Below are 16857 nucleotides of genomic sequence, written 5' to 3'. Positions count from 1 at the left end.
TCAACAAAGCAGCAGAAAAGTGGAGTAATAATAGTAGTAGAGCTCCAGGGAAATGGATGAACAACGTCCTTCCCCTCCCTGCTCCTTGTTAGCTCAAGTAACCGCGCTCCTTCTTTTCTGTTTCTATTTCTGCTTTGTATCTAATCAGCCTGTCCAAGGAGCAGTGCAGCACCTGAAGCATTTCTTCTCTGTCCAGTTACTCCCAGAGCTGGCTGAAAGAAAGAACCCTTAGACAGGGGAGTGCAAGTAACAATGTGTCTGGCTGCAAGCTTATAAAACTCACAGGATGGGTACACATGGACATAGGATGGAAACAGGCTGATCATGATGGCTCACGCCTGTAATTCTAGCACTTTGGGTAGCCAAGGTGGAAGGATTGCTTGAGGTAAGGATTTGGGAACAGCCTAGGCAGTAAAGCGAGACCCTATCTCTACAAAAATAAATAATTAGCCAGGTGTGGTGGTACGCACCTGTAGTCTCAGCTACTCTGGGAGCTGAGGCGGGAGGATTGCTTGAGCCCAGAAGTTCCAGGTTGCAGTGAGCTATGGTCACACCACTCCCCTCCAGCATGAGAAACAGAGTGAGACCCTCCAAAATAAATAAATAAGGGAACAATAGACACCGTGTCTACTAGAAGGGAAAGAGAGGGAGGGGGACAATGGCTAATAAACTACTTGTTGGGTACTATGCCCACTACCACAGTGATGGGATCATTCGTATCCAAAACTTGAACATCACAACAATATGCCAATGTAACAAACCTGCACATGTACCCCCTAAATCTAATATAACAGTTGAAATTATCAAAAAATAAAACCCACAGGAACATAAGCTTGTCTTCCACATCCTTTGTGTCTCTGCCTATTTCTTCTAACAATGCAGTGCTTACACCCAGGGCAAGTGTTATTATCTGACTGAATGCCTTTTATAGGTTTGGTCAGGTGGCCATGATAAGAAATTGGCACACTCCAATTTGTGTGTCTCCAATACTAACATGTTTACATATCCTTGCAATGTATACAAGGTCCATTCTTCATAAAGCTATTAACAACCCATCATATATTCCTAGAACTGAAATCCAAATGTCAATAAACTTTTATTGTGACAGTTTCATTACATCTCTAGACTCTTTCAAGACACAGAAATTCTTCAGGGATTACAAATACCAATACTAAACCAAATTCTCATCCTATGGAAGCAAAGGCTATCATCACGTCACAATTATTTAACGTTCTAAAGTTTTATTTCTGGGTCATGGGATAATACTTAAAAAGCATATTACCCTTTTATGAAACAGTTTGGAACCTTTTTCCACTTTTTTTTTTTTTTTTTTTTTAAGACAGGATCTCACTCTGTCACCCAGGCTGGCGTTGGAATGCAGTGGCCGGATCTCGGCTCACTGCAACCTCCACTTCCTGGACTCAAGTGATTCTCCAGACTTAGCCATCCAAATAGCTGGGACTACAGGTGTGAGCCATCATGCTCAGCTAATTTTGTTTTTGTTTTTTTTTTTTTGTAGAAACGGATGTTGCCATGTTGTCTAGGCTGTTCTTGAACTCCTGAGCTCAAAGCTATCCTCCTGCTTCGGCCTCCCAAAGTGCTGGAACTACAGGCGTGAGCCACTGTGCCCGGCCGCCACTTCCTACAGAACTTCATGGAACCTTCCTACAATTTCACAGAGAAAGTCTCATATAGTCCTTATACGCAGAAGTGAAAGTCTAGCATATTGATATTTTTAAATTTCACTGGTCTTAAGAATATGATTACATAAGTTTAGACAAATATACACAATTCGAGTGAACAATGTCCTAAAAATTAAGATATAGAGCATTGCTAACAACCTACAAATTCCCCTCATGTTCCTTTCCAGTTTATCCTCTTACCCCAGGCAACCACTGTTCAGATTTATACCTCCATATATTAGTTTTGCCTATTCTGGAACTTTTACATAAATGAAATCGTAATGTATGTTCTCTTTTGTGGTTGCATAAGAGGTTTAAGATTCACGAAAATGGTTGCAAGATTAGTAGTAGGTCCTTTTTCATTGCTGAATAATATTCCACTGTATTAATTTACCATGGTGTATTTATGCATTACTAATATGGAAGCTTCTAGTTGGATATATGAAGATACTTCATATATCAAGTTTGGATATACATAAAATGTAACAATTCCTGTTCACTCAAGTCCGCAGTCCACACTTGGCTCTTGCTAATGACTATAACCAGAGCGAAGTCTAATTTTTTAATCCTTTAGTCCTCAAAGGGATGAAAAAGAGAGCATGGGAAAACCAGAAATTATCTGAGTCTGAATCCAAGAAGAAAGTGTCGGGAACAAGAGATCGGATGTATTAGGAGAGATGTCTTCAACATGAACTCAAACTACTCTGGATCCTAGTTCTTGTCAAAGATTGTAAAAGACTGAAATAAATGCAGGTCTAACCCCTCACTATGCTCTTCCTCCTATCTCTCCTAGCTTTTTAAGCCACTGGTTTGAAATCCTTTTTCTTCAGACATAATCCATATAAGGCCTTTACTTATTCAAGTAAACCTTGCTTGCTTGAATGTTCTGAAAGACAACTCTAGTTCCAATTAGTATTGCAGTGAAGGCAACGGTGTACGTTAAAAAGTATTTTGAGTCCCTTTTCTTAGACCATGTGAAGTATACATCAAAGGAGCAGGAAGGAAAGAAGGCTGGATAAAATGTTGTAGTTTATTATGATTTCTCATCATCGTACATTTACTGTGTCCACAGGGAAATAATACTCTGATAATCTCTACAAAAGTTTCTTTTAGTTATTTGTGATTCCTCCCTCAAGGTATTTATAACCTATTTAGAGAAAACACAGACAAATCTGTGGGAGGATCACTTGAGCCCAGGAATTAGAGACCAGCCTGGGCAACATATTGAGATCCTGTCTCTACAAAACATTAAAAAAAAAAAAAATCAGCCAGGCAGGGTGGCACGTGCCTGTGGTCCCAGCTACATGGGAGGCTTGAGGCAGGAGGATCACTTGAGCCCCAGAATTAGAGGCTGCAGTGAGTTATGACTGTGCCACTGCATACTAGCCTGGGCAAGAAGGCAAGACCTCGTTTCTAAAAAATAAATAAAACATTTTTAAAACAATTAAATGTTTCTCCTTCTAAGGAGATGTAAAAGCAAGAATAATAATTTGCCTTATATAACATTTTGATTTGAATATTCTGTAAAATTGTAATCACATTTAATATTGTTGGGGATAAAGTATTACATGATGTTACTTCATAACTTTCCTGACTATTTTCAGTCAATTGAACTTTTTACAAGAATATGTCAAGTATTGTCCAGGCTATCTCTTTTACTCCTCTTGAAAAGCACTACAATATTAAAATCAAAGCCTTATATGTGTATTTTTTAGTATACACATATAATTACTAAGATTCTTTTCTCATTCTCACTTCTGAGAATACACTGAATTAAAACCAGATATTCATGTTGGGAGACAACCAAGGATTCCTTCATCTTAAGTCTTTGCTTCTTGGTCAGATCTGGGGCTCTACCACACATGTGCCCAGCAAAACCACAGTCCATGACTACCCAGTTGTCTTGGAATGAAATGCACAGTCTGGAGTTTCCAGGAAGAAAGTACATCTAATCACTGGATAATGTGTTCACAGGGGGAAAAGTGTCACCAAAGAGCTCCCCATCTCCCAAAGCCAGCCACCCTATCCCATCTTCCCCCATATCATGAATCACCCCTGTGCTTCTGAAGATAAGCCCAAAAATATGAACATTTTATCTTCCACAGAAACACAAAATGGACATACTTTTCCATTATGCTTGACTGTAACGAAAGTCTAGGAAGTGAATGTAACATGAAATCATTCCTTCCGCCTTAGCAGACAGATGGAGAGAGACATTCCAGTTTGTTTCCAGCCTTTTGTCTTTGGAGCATTTTTGGCATTTCCTTCAGGAAACTGGAGGTTGTGACCTAAGGTTTCCTTAGTGAACACATTTCTGTTTCCCACAGTTAACCTTACCCAGAAATGACATCGACTCTATTAGGTGAGGTTTATCTTCATGTCCCAACTGTGTCCTGTGCATATTCAATGACACTTGAAAGCACAAATTCTGAAAGTAGCAATCGGATTAGAGAGCCAAACATGCCAAAATACTTTAATCCCCCCAAAGATGACAATAATCAAAAACAAGAATTAACTATTACAATAAGTCTGTGATGCTTGCCCTTCCTTTCATTTTGTGTTTGGAAAAATTAATGACCAAGAATGTTAAGGCTTTCAGATACTGTGAATTGAAGGTTTTCAGATAAAAGTGTTATGCTACTCAGCCCACATTTTACAGTTAGCTACTTCACTGGTGCTGTATACTTCTATGTGGTTCAGAAGATAGGCTGGGGAAGCCAAGACAGTGTCCTGAAAACACACACACACACACACACACACACGATTTAATACCCATATCCATATCCCCACTTCCACAACATGTTGGTGAAAGGCCAAGAATGTATGCTTATTTTGATGGGTTTGAATGATGATTGAGTCTCATCATTTAAATTAGATTTGCAACCACATTTTTGTGTATAACTTCTTTAAAAACCCATATTTGATGATAGAATTATTGTATTTAATTTATTTGGCTTAAATGCAATTTAAAACTCAAACAATTCTACTTACTAGCCAATGTGGTATTCAGAAGGTTGGTGGTTTTTATGTCATTCTTTACTACTCTTCAGTGTTAACTTATTGAAGTTTCTCTTCCTGAAAAAGATAGAGTGGTTTCTAAACAAACCACATCTTTTTTCACACCCTAGTTAAGGTAAAAATCCTTTAAAGAATAACAGATTTGTCCTTAATTTTTATTCCAAAGAACCACACAATCCAATAGAACGATTCAATAATTACTTTTAAGAATGCTCTTCACAAAAGGATCTTTAAAAAAATCAGTTTATTAATGTTTAAAAGTTGATAAAGCTATGTGCAAAATGATCCACAAAAGTCAGAAACCTATTAAATACTATTTTTTTTTTAAAAAAAACAACACATCTCTTGGTTTAATTGCACTGAAAACCATACTAAAGAGACAGTAATATATTTTTATCCTTTGTAATATTTATACATATCTTCAATTACTATCTAATGAACAGCTGGACTGAAAAGTTTCTGGTGTTCCCTACCAGTTAAAGTAATGCTTTTAAGGGCACAATAGGGTGGTATTTTCTTAAGAAATACACATTCAATGGTGTTAACACAGGTTAGAAAAATCCAATATAATGAACTCTGCTGAAACAAATACATTCAAAAATCATGAAAAGTACTTTTAACACAACAAAATACAACCATGCTGTTGCTTGAAATGAATCACACAACATTCTGAAATAAACATCAACAAAAGTGCCAAAGACAGATGTCACGTTTGTTAGACTCATTTGCTAAGAAATCTCCCTTGGTTTGCAAAAGTTAATCCATTCAGTTTTCACTTTGTTTTGCTTGTCTGTTTCTCCTAGGACACTAAGGATCCTGGCTAGTATCATTTAGATAAAGTGGGCTTCTTTATGCAGATTTCAGCTTCAATGGATATGAAATGGTAACACATTTCATTGAAAAGGTGTTTTTTAAAGAAATCAAAGTGACTTCAACCAAATTCCAAAAAACGGATCCCGCTTACATGGAAACTTTGGCCTCAGCGAAGGACATTGTTTTACACCTCCAAACCATCTTCATCTTCCCACAGCCTACCTACTCAACATAGCCTATTTGCTATAGATGATCGATCACTCCACAACCCCAGCTCTGATAACTCTCAGGTAGTTAAAGTATAAAGTAAAAGAACTTCGAGGAGCGGTATGAAGGTAAGGGAGGGTGGGGTGTGGGATGTACAGGGCATCCCTAAGGAAGCAGAAGTGCACACACTCACTTGGGTTTGAAACTAAAGTGAAAGAAAGCATCTCCTCAAAGCTCCAGACAAAGAGACGCTTTCACATGGGGACATTAGTCTTTGAGGAGGGGCCAAATGAACCCTTTAGGAGCTTGACAATGCTAGACCTTTGGCTCAGTGCAAAATCAAAGCTCCAGGGGGGGAGGAAATATATTCCAGGCCGGGACCTGATCTCCACCCTTCCCAGTGCATTGTTCACAGGAACTAACTCTACCCACCAACACCCGACACCACCAGGCTGTTCATATTCTCCCCCTTCCTCCCTCTGGCTTGCAGCAGCTCCTCCCTGGCAGCAGTCGAAGCCCAGAGATTGTTTTCCAAACACTGGGGTGGCGAGCGACCAAGTAAAGAGCTCTTCCGGTGGGTGGACAGCCTCCAGTTCTAGGAAGAAGAGTTGACGTTTCCAGAAGACATAATGGTCTCTGGGTTGTCCCCATCGTCCTTCTGGGGGTGGGAGGAATTGTCCGATTTGCTGCGGCTGAATTCCATGCCGGCGATGATGGGTCGTTTGAATTTGCCAGCAGAGTCTCCGCTCGGGCACTTGCAGCAGGACATGATCCGGATGAAGGCCCGGCGCATCTCCTTGTTGGTCAGAGTGTAAATGATGGGGTTGGTGCCGGAGTTGAGCACAGCTAACACCAGGAAGTACTCCGCTCTGAAGAGGATGTCGCAGGTCTTCACCTTGCAGCCCACATCCAGCAGGAGCAGGATGAAGAGCGGTGCCCAGCAGGCGATGAAGACGCTCAGGACGATAATTACCGTCTTGAGCAGCGCCAGCGACTTCTCAGAGCTGCGGCTGGCCTTGGACATGTTCTTGCGGAACGTCAGGCGGCGGCTCCGAGTCCTGACCAAGGAGTAGATCCTGCAGTACAGAATGACGATGGAGAGCAGGAGCAGAGTGAAGACCGTGGTGCAGAAGAGGATATAGTGCTTGTGGTAGAGCGGCAGCACAGTGGAGCAGCTGGGCAGCGCGCTGATGCAGTTCCAGCCCATGATGGGCAGGCCACCCAGGATGAGGGAGATGACCCAGCAGGCGCTGATCAGTAGGAAGAGGCGGAAGTTATTGCTCCCGTTGTGGAGTTTCATTTTCAGCATCGTGATATAGCGCTCAATGGCGATGGCGAGGAGACTGAACACGGAGGCTGACAGGGCCACAAACATACTCCCTTCCCGCAGAAACCACTGGGCGGGAGTGAGCTTGTAGGTGGTGGCCCCAGACAAGAGCAGGTTAGCTGTGTAGGCCACTCCTGCCAACAGGTCTGAGAGGGCCAGATTGCCAATAAAATAGTACATGGGTCGGTGGAATTTCTTGGTTTTCCAAATGGTCAGCAAGACAAAGATGTTCTCGAGGATGATAAAGCAGCAGATAAGAATGAACACCACCGAGGTCAGTTTAATGCTGTTCTCCCTGTCCGCGCTGGTATTCAGCTTTCCCGTGTAGTTGTAATGCCGGACGATGATATCATAGTTGACGTAGTCAGAGACCGAGCTGCGGAGGGCCTTGACCAGCGGGACGCTGGTGGACCCCATGGTGCCAACCCTGTGTCCCCAGGAAGTCTGGGTGGCGTTACTCCAGACGAACGCTAGAGGGCAGGGCGAGAGAGCCTTCACTGGCTGCAGGGGTGGTTCGATGAGTGATCCAGGCTTTTTGTGTAGCTTTTCCTTGGCTGGAGAGGGCCTCGGAAACCGCAGCCTTAAACAAGTCAGAGGAGAGAGTCAGGGAAAGAGCCACAGCATACTGGCATAATTCATTCTAGCTAAGGCACTGCTCCAATTGTGTTACTGTTGATTTGTTTTAAAGAAACTTGGGAAGAGCTCAGGGAGAGAGATTTTTTTTTTTTTTAAAATCACTGCTCCTACTCCTGTAGGTTCCACAGTTGGGAATTCACCTTTTTTCCAAACTCCATAAATCACAAGTGCCCAAGAACAATCCGATTGAGTTGGGCTCCTTAGTAGCCCAGAGATGCAAATTTTCAGCGCCCAGAGAGATTAAAAAAAAAAAAAAAAAAAAAAAAAAAAAAAAAAAAAATATTTTTTTTTTTTCTTTTTTTTTTTTTTTTTTTTCAAAAAAGGAAGAGGGGGAAGAAAAAGAGGGAGAAACTCTATGGCCACATTCACTCAAAGAGAAGTGGGAATTATGTTGGCTGTGGGTTGACCAAAACAAAACAAAAACAAAAACAAACAAACAAAAAAGAAGATGGAAAACAAGGAGTGGGGGGAATGGGAAACCTAGAGAGCACACCCCATTTTAACCCCACTCCTGCCCTCTCGCCACCCCCCACCCTCCCACCCCCGTATTTCCAGCCATGATTGTCTGAAGCAGTCACCAGCTCAGCTGCACGCTCAACACCAGCCCACGTCTCTCCTCGGAAAAGACTAGACTGCCAGTCTGAGGGTAAAGACACACACCTCTGTTCCCCATGCCCACCCCTAGCTCCCCTGTTCAAAGAGACGAGCACCACCTCCTAATTGCCATGCAAGAAATCAGATTTGCAGGAAAATCACTTGAAAGCGTAAGTCATTTGGGGGCTCTATTAATAACTCTCTAGGAGCAGGTGTGCCTAGGGTCGGAGGGCGCAGTGAGGTGTGGGCAGCCAGGCCCGCCCCGCCTTGCAGTAAACAGGAAAGCTTAGCGCCTCCGTGAAGCGACTGCCTTTTCTTTCTTCTTCTTCTCCTCGCCTCCCCCGCCCAACCGCCCCCAAGCCAGGGCAAGTAAATTTAAAGGTATTCAGTTAAAACCATTCATAACAGATTGCAGCAAATCCCAGAAGTTTCGTACACTAGTTGATCGCATAAATATTTTTTGCTTTGTTTAGTTTAGCCAAAACATACACAAAAGAGAAATCAAACTACTCATGACAGCAATAATACATGCTACCACATTTTTAATTTCGAGTGCAAAACTACGCTTCAGAAACTCACATTAAACTGCTCCCTGGTGCATTGCTAAATTTGCGTGGGCAGTTTTATTTACTGCCGTCCCCCAACACGTTGACTCCTCTCCTAGGACTAGAAAGTTACAAAGAAACTAACTTTCTAAGACCGCACTGGTCAGCAGAAGTCTACTTCTAAGTTGCTTAAATATTTCAAGGTAATTCAGCAGTGCAATAAAATGAGGTAATAGAGATGAGAGCAATCCCAGCAACTCCGCGAACAGCAGAGGCTGCTCAAGCCAAGAAGCTCCGCATTTCCCCCAACTAATTTTATACCCTGCTCCTGGGCAGTACTAGTTTAAGCCATTACCTACGCCCCACACCACCCACCACATTCTTTGTCTATAGGATTTCCAAAATTTAGCACCTTCCCTACTACTCCTCCGACCAACCGCAGCTTTCACTGCCCCTACCCCCGTAGGTTCCACAGTTGGGAATTAACCTTTTTTTCCAAACTCCGTAAATCACAAGTACCCAAGAAAAATCCGATCGAGTTGGGCTCCTTAGTAGCCCACAGATGCAAATTTTCAGCGCCCAGAGATGCATGTTTTCAAAGTTTTTGTTTGCCTCGTTCGGCTTAAAAATTCGTTTCTGACACCTAAGCCCTACCGCAGCCGGGCTCCCCGCGCCCGCTGTCCCCCGCCACTCGCCGCCCCCTACCTCACTCAAGCAGGGCGAAGTTGCGTTCGGAGAGCCCGGGATCTGTACGGCTCGCTCCGCATCTTGCTGCTGCCCCCGACTGACTGCGTAGTGCTCTCGCAAACTTACTCGAGTCGGGGTCCCCTCCCTCCGCAGCGGAGCACTCCAATGGCCAGTCCCGCTCGCCGCGGCCAGTTCCCTGCCTGCTACGCGAAGTCACCCAGCGCCGCGCCAAGGCTGGGTGGTTTCTTCAGGAAGACGCTGGGAGGGGTTAATGCCTTAACCCCCCACGCCCTCTGCCAGCTAGGGGCCCCCGGATCTGAACTGCTGAGAAGCACTGTCCAGGAAAGATCTGGGGCAGAAGCAAAAAAAAAAAAAAAAAAAAAAAAAAAACTCCTCCTCCCCAAACAACAAATGAAAGAAAAAAAAAAAGAGAGAGAGAGAGAGAAGGGGCGGAGCCCGGTAACCCCTGGATTCTAATGTATAAATCACTGCCCTCGCCCAGATACACGCTGATCCCTGGCGGTGGAGAGGATTCTCCCGAGCCCCTGAAAAAAAAAGGAGGTGGAGAGACTTGGGAAACTTTTCTCTCGAAAAGTCTGAAGGGGCGGAGGACGGCCCGGAGTCTCGTAGCGCACCGCCCTGGTCCCACACCTCCTGCAGCCCTAGGAGGATCGGTGTGCTGAGCTTGTGACCGGGAGCTCCCCGAGCCACTTTCGCGCGGGCAGCAGAAAACCAGAGCCGCGGCCCGGCGAGTCTCGGCGGCGCTCTGGGGAGGAGACGCTGGGAAGGGGTGCGAGAAGTACAGAGGAGACAAGCAGCCCGGGAGGGAGAATGGACCGGGAGGTTCCTGTTCTCCCCGCGCCACCCCAGATCCTGGTGCTCCTCGAAACTGCGGTCTCAGAGGGCACTGGATTTCCCGGAGTGCACAGAGAAATGAACCAGCGCCGGTTTTGGTGTTGGGCAAGGGGTTTCCCTCAGCTGAGCGCAAAGTCAGACTGTGTGTCCCAGATTCTGACCAATGGAGAGGTCGTTGAGGAGGTGGGCTGCTGCTGAGTCCTGAGAGATTCAAAACGCCTCGGCAGCTCCGGAATTTCCGAAGGGGAAGATTCTCGGCCCCGCGCTGCGGAGCAACTGCAGCTGCCCAGCAGGGGCCGGCACCCTTCTCTCACTTTCTGCTTGAGAGTCGACTCAGAGGCCTCAAATCTCATTACTAGCAACCTGCCCACCCTTTTCTTTTGCTTAGATGCTACTTAAGAACGTGAGGCTGAGAGGCGGCCTTGGTCAGATCTGCCTGCGTGACAAGCTCAGGACGCTTCTGCCCTTGCCCTACTGTTGTAAAGGTTTCCACCCAGTCCCTGGTCGCACTGCTTTCCCATCCCGGCAGATGTGAACTCAAAAACTTCCTCCGCTGTGCAGTTTCAATTGGCAGACACACCCTGTACCTGAATGACTCAGAAGGAGGCAGAATGAATAAACAACAGACCCCTGACTTCTGGGATTTTGTGAGTTTGCCAAAAGAAAAAAAAAAAATTGAAGTGACAGTTAATTCACAGCTGTTTTAAAGCACTCATCAACGGCGATGCACCCAATACATACCCACAACTTCAGTAACAGTACAGTGCATATAATGTGGAAACTAAGATAACGGTCCTCTAAGACTCCAGAGTAGATCCTAATTGGATTTGAGGACTTATTTCACTTAAAGGGGAAAAGATACATTGTATCTACCCAGCACAACAAAACGGGGGACTTGGCATTTCCCCCTTCACCTGCCCCCACCCACACTAATTTATGCATTCTTTAAAGCCAAAGGAATCAAAGTGAAATTTCACACCTAGTCTGTATCAAGCATGTGCTAGGTTAATTTAACCTTACTGTTCTGTGAAGTAAGCAAGCATTCCTGGCCATTTTATTGTTGAGAGAAGTGTCCCTCCGACAACTAAGGTGACTTGTAGATTTTCCAGCTAGTGAGTGGCAGAGCTGGGTTCCAAAACCTAAATACTGCAAATGCCTTGCCTTGTGGCTCAAACGCTATCAGTCAATAAACAGTTAAGGAATTGAGATATATGTTCCTAGAGGGAAACAGACTTCTAGATTTAAAGTTTCACATTTGCATGCATTTCTGACTGTACGTGTCTACAAAATTCATAGAAAAGTATGCTAATGAATGTCCTTTTCAAATCACTCGTTTTCTACATATGCATACAAAGTGTATACATATGCATATTAATGAATGTTTTCTAAAACCTCTTATTGTCTGCCTATGATATCTCATGTAACATTGTACTTTTAGTATTTGCACATAGTGTTGAACATATCAATTCATTTAATCCTACAGGTTAGGCACTATAATTATTCTAATTTTACAAACAAGGAAACTGACTCCCAGACATATTAAGCAGCTTGGTTAATGTGGGACAGACTGCAGACTCTTAACCACTACTCCAGACCACCATGATAAACCTCAAACAGGTCCAAGAATTTCCTTGGGGATATCAGTTGTTTTCTTGTGAATACCACTGGTTTTTAACATTCAATGCTGATAAAGTGTTTTACAGAGTCTAAATACTTTGCAGGTTGCTATTTAATAATATTCATCTTTAGTACACATCTATGAGATATAATTGTAGATGATCCACTTATGTAAAATCAGATGGTAGTCAAATGTTTCCAGCAATGGTGTCCTGGCCAATTCCAAGTCTCTAGTTCCCATATAAGTCTCTTCCCATTGCTCTCCAGGGAGGCCCTAAAAATTGCATTCTCAAGGTATCTTCTGATTGCTAGTACAACTCCCTCTCTGCTACTGCCTAGAAGTCAAGGCCAATATTCCTACCTTAAGTTTGCTCCATTTCCAATTTTTGATTTCAGAGTGGCTTTGTCGTTCTTTACACATGCTTTAGTGTTTCTCTTTAAGAGTTTCCAGATAAAATACCACATAATCTTTGGATCATACACTAAACAAAAATTTTTCATTAATGTGGCCATTCAAATGTAACTGGGTGAGCTATTTTTTTTTGTTTGTTTGTTTGTTTTTTGAGACAGAATCTCACTCTGTTGCCCAGGCTGGAGTGCAGTGGCATGATCTTGGCTCACCACAACCTCCACCTCCTGGGTTCAAGCAATTCTCCTACCTCAGCCTCCCGAATAGCTGGGGTTACAGGCATGCACCACCACACCCAGCTAATTTTGTATTTTTAATAGAGATGGGGTTTCACCATGTTGTCCAGGCTGGTCTCAAACTCCTGACTTCAGGCGATCCACCTGCCTTGGCCTCCTAAAGCGCTGGGATTACAACTTCATACAAGCATGAGCCACCACACCCAGCCATGAGCTATATTTTTTATTTGCTAAATATTACAACTCTACTCTTTTCCTTTTCCTTTCTTTTTTCTTTCTTTTTTTCAATTGAGACAGGATCTGGCTCTGCTCTGTCATCCAGGCTGTAGTGCAGTGGCAAAATCATAGCTCACTGAAGCCTTGATCTCCTGCCCTCAAACGATCCGCCTGCTTTAGCCTCCCAAGCAGCTGGGACTATAGGTGCCAGTCACCATGTCCTGATAATTATTATTTTTATTTTTTGTATAGACAGGAGTCTCACTTTGTTGCCCAGGCTGATCTTGAACTCCTGTGCTCAAGCAGTCCTCTCACCTTGGGCTCTCAGACTGCTGGGATTACAAACCTGAGCCTTACTCTCTTTGCTAATTGCTCCAGTCACTTTCCAGCTCCCTTTTCTCCCCTCTTCCCTCCCCTGACCCAGTCACTGGTAAAGATCCAGGCTTTCCCTTATTTGTCTGTTCACAGGTGAATAGCCTCTTATTTCAAGGAGGAAACACTATGACCATCTCAATTTCCCTCCTCTCCAAGTTCCAGCTTAATAGCAACTTTACCCACCCTTACCTCCTTCCCACCTGTTTCAGAAGTAAAAGCAACTTTACTCTTTTCCAAGGCAAACTCTTGCCCAGGTCATCATGCTCCTTCCTCCAAACTTTCTGAGACTTGCCTCAATTATTCCTATTCTCCCTTGTACTTTCAATTCTTAGCTTCTGAGGACTCTTTACTTTCAATTTACGTAAATGTTCATGTGTTTTCCCTACCAAAAACTCTTTCTTCCCTTCATCCTAGGTCCCAATATCTCTCTCTCCTCTTGTTTGCCAACATTCAAAATTGACAGAGCTTTGGAACATGACAGAGCTTTGGAACAGACACTTAGGTTCAGCCTTGATCTTGCCAGTTCTAAGTTATGTGACTTTAGGCAAGCTCCTTTAACTTCGTTGAACCTCTGTTTCCTCATCTGTAAAATTAAACAATGATATTTGCCTCTTTCAGTCATTGTGGGGATTAAGAAGCTACATACCTGTGAGAATTCCCTACACCACAGAGAAAATGCTTCACCCACCCACCACCTCCATCTTTTATTACTATTATTATTATTATTATTACACTTTAAGTCCTGGGGTACATGTGCAGAACATGCAGTTTTGTTACATAGGTACATATGTGCCATGGTGGTTAGATGCACCTGTCAATCCGTCACCTGCATTAGGTATTTATCCTAATGCTATCTCTCCTCTAGCCCCCCAACCCCCAACAGGCCCTGGTGTGTGATGTTCCCCTCCCTGTGTCCATGTGTTCTCATTGTTCAACACCCACTTATGAGTGAGAACATGTGGTGTTTGGTTTTCCGTTCTTGTGTTAGTTTGCTGAGAATGATGGTTTCTAGCCTCATCCATGTCCCTGCAAAGGACATGAACTCATCCTTTATTATGGCTGCATAGTATTACACGGTGCATATGTGCCACATTTTCCTTATCCAGTCCATCATTGGTGGACATTTGGGTTGGTTCCAAGTCTTTGCTATTGTAAATAGTGCCGCAATAAACGTATGTGTGCATGTGTCTTTATAGTAGAATGATTTATAATCCTTTGGGTATATACCCAGTAGGGGAATTGCTGGGTCAAATGGTATTTCTAGTTCTAGATCCTTGAGGAATCGTCACACTGTCTTCTACAATGGTTGAACTAATTTACACTCTCACCAACAGTATAAAAGCATTCCTATTTCTCCACAGCCTCTCCAGCATCTGTTGTTTCCTGACTTTTTAGCGATCACCATTCTAACTGGCATGAGATGGTATCTCATTGTGGTTTTAATTTGCATTTCTCTAATGACCAGTGATGATAAGGTTTTTTTCATATGTTTGTTGGCTGCATGAATGTCATCTTTTGAGAAGTGTCTGTTCATATCCTTTGCCCACTTTTTGATGGGGTTGTTTTTTTCTTGTAAATTTGTTTAAGTTCTTTACAGATTCAGGATATTAGCCCTTTGTCAGAAGGATAAATTGCAAAATTTTTCTCCTGTTCTGTAGGTTGCCTGTTTACTCTGATGATAGTTTCTTTTGCTGTGCAGAAGCCCTTTAGTTTAATTATATCCCATTTGTCTATTTTGGCTTTTGTTGCCATTGCTTTTGGTGTTTTAGACATGAAGTCCTTGCCCATGCCTATGTCCTGAATGGTATTGCCTAGGTTTTCTTCTAGGATTTTTCTTGTTTTAGGTCTTATATGTAAGTCTTTAATCCATCTTGAGTTAATTTTTGTATAATGTGTAAGGAAAGGGTCCAGTTTCAGTTTTCTGCATATGGCTAGCCAGTTTTGCCAGCACCATGTATTAAATAGGGAATCCTTTCTCCATTGCTTATTTTTATCAAGTTTGTCAAAGATCAGATGGCTGTAGATGTGTGGTGTTATTTTTGAGGCCTCTGTTCTGTTCCATTGGTCTATGTCTCTGTTTTGGTAACAGTACCATACTGTTTTGGTTACTGTAGCCCTGTAGTATAGTTTGACATCAGGCAGCATGATGCCTCCAGCTTTGTTCTTTTTGCTTAGGATTGTCTTGGCTATGTGGGCTCTTTTTTGATTCCATACGAAATTTAAAGTAATTTTTCCTAATTCTGTGAAGAAAGTCAATGATAGCTTGATGGGGATAGCATTGAATCTATAAATTACTTTGGGTAGTATGGTTATTTTCATGATATTGATTCTTTCTATCCATGACCATGGAATGGTGTTCCATTTGTTTGTGTCTTCTCTTATTTCCTTGAGCAGTGGTTTGTAGTTCTCCTTGAAGAGGTCCTTCACATCCCTTGTAAATTGTATTCCTACGTATTTTATTCTCTTTGTAGCAATTGTGAATGGAAGTTCACTCATGATTTGTCTCTCTGTTTGTTATTGGTGTATAGGAATGTTTGTGACTTTTGCACCTTGATTTTGTATCCTGAGACTCTGCTGAAGTTGCTTATCAGCTTAAGGAGATTTTGGACTGAGATGGTGGGATTTTCTAAATATATAATCATGTTATCTGCAAACAGAGACAATTTGACTTCCTCTTTTCCTATTTTAATACCCTTTATTTCTTTCTCTTGCCTGATTGCCCTGGCCAGAACTTCCAATACTATGTTGAATAGGAGTGGTGAGAGAGGGCATCCTTGTTTTGTGCTGGTTTTCAAAGGGAATGTTTCCAGCTTTTGCTCATTTAGTATGATATTGGCTGTGGGTTTGTCATAAATAGCTCTTATTATTTTGAAATACATTCCATCAAAACCTAGTTTATTGAGAGTTTTTAGCATGAAGGGGTGTTGAATTTTCTTGAAGGCCTTTTCTACATCTGTTGAGATAATCATGTGGTTTTTGTCATTGGTTCTGTTTATGTGATGGATTATGTTTATCTATTTGCATACGTTTAACCAGCCTTGCATCCCAGGTATGAAGCTGATTTGACCACACCACCTTCATCTATAATTATCTTTAAGTACAATCATTGCTTTCACCATCCCACTTTTCATTTTTTTATTCATTTTGCTTTTTAATTTTCCAATAAAATTTTAAAGTCAAAATAATATGTGCACATCATTTTAAAAAGATCAAGTAGTACAAAACTTGAAAAGAAGAACATTAGTCCTCAGAGGTTCCCTGGTTTGCCAATTTTTTCCAATCACTGTGAAGTCTTGTTGATTTTCTTATGGTGGCCACTTGCAAATCTTGAAATCCCATGTTTTACACCTATATTTCTTCATTATCAATCTTATAACAATATATATACATTTTTCTGCCATGTTTAAGGAGTATTAATTAACTTGAAGAAGGATGCTTATGTTATAAACTTTCTGAATTCTTGCACGTCTGACATTTTAAATATTCTTTTTGTTGTTGTTGTTGTTGTTGAGATGGAGTCTCACCGTGTCGCCCAGGCTGGAGTGCAGTGGTGCAATCTGGGTTCACTGCAAGCTCTGCCTCCCGGGTTCAGGCCATTCTCCTGCCTCAGCCTCCCAAGTAACTGGGACTACAGGCGCCC

General features: G+C 42.6%; 1 protein-coding gene and 1 long non-coding RNA gene across 3 annotated transcripts; one reads left to right on the top strand and one right to left on the bottom strand.

Annotated features, from left to right (window-relative positions):
• Positions 1-4927: 4927 nt before the first annotated feature.
• S1PR1 (sphingosine-1-phosphate receptor 1) lies at positions 4928-9878 on the bottom strand. Of its 2 annotated transcripts, none has more exons than XM_011992554.1 (2): positions 9528-9878; positions 4928-7627 (listed from the first exon to the last, which is right to left on the bottom strand). In XM_011992554.1, exon 2 carries the CDS (start codon positions 7462-7464, stop codon positions 6316-6318), a length of 1149 nt encoding a protein of 382 aa, XP_011847944.1. In that variant the 5' UTR covers positions 7465-7627; positions 9528-9878; the 3' UTR covers positions 4928-6315. The 2 variants fall into 2 exon arrangements, with proteins under 2 accessions (XP_011847944.1, XP_011847943.1); XM_011992553.1 differs by lacking the exon at positions 9528-9878 and adding an exon at positions 8397-8555.
• Positions 9879-10106: 228 nt separating this feature from the next.
• On the top strand, positions 10107-11026 carry LOC105548508. The gene is made up of 2 exons (XR_001007397.1): positions 10107-10308; positions 10753-11026. It is a non-coding gene; the product is annotated as an uncharacterized LOC105548508 (long non-coding RNA).
• The last annotated feature ends 5831 nt before the right edge of the window (positions 11027-16857 follow it).

This window comes from Mandrillus leucophaeus, unplaced genomic scaffold (assembly GCF_000951045.1).
Source record: "Mandrillus leucophaeus isolate KB7577 unplaced genomic scaffold, Mleu.le_1.0 Scaffold413, whole genome shotgun sequence".
In the NCBI taxonomy this organism is placed as follows: Eukaryota; Metazoa; Chordata; class Mammalia; order Primates; family Cercopithecidae; genus Mandrillus; species Mandrillus leucophaeus.
The sequence above is the reverse complement of the archived record's forward strand: the minus strand, read 5'-3'. Positions and strand labels throughout refer to the sequence as shown.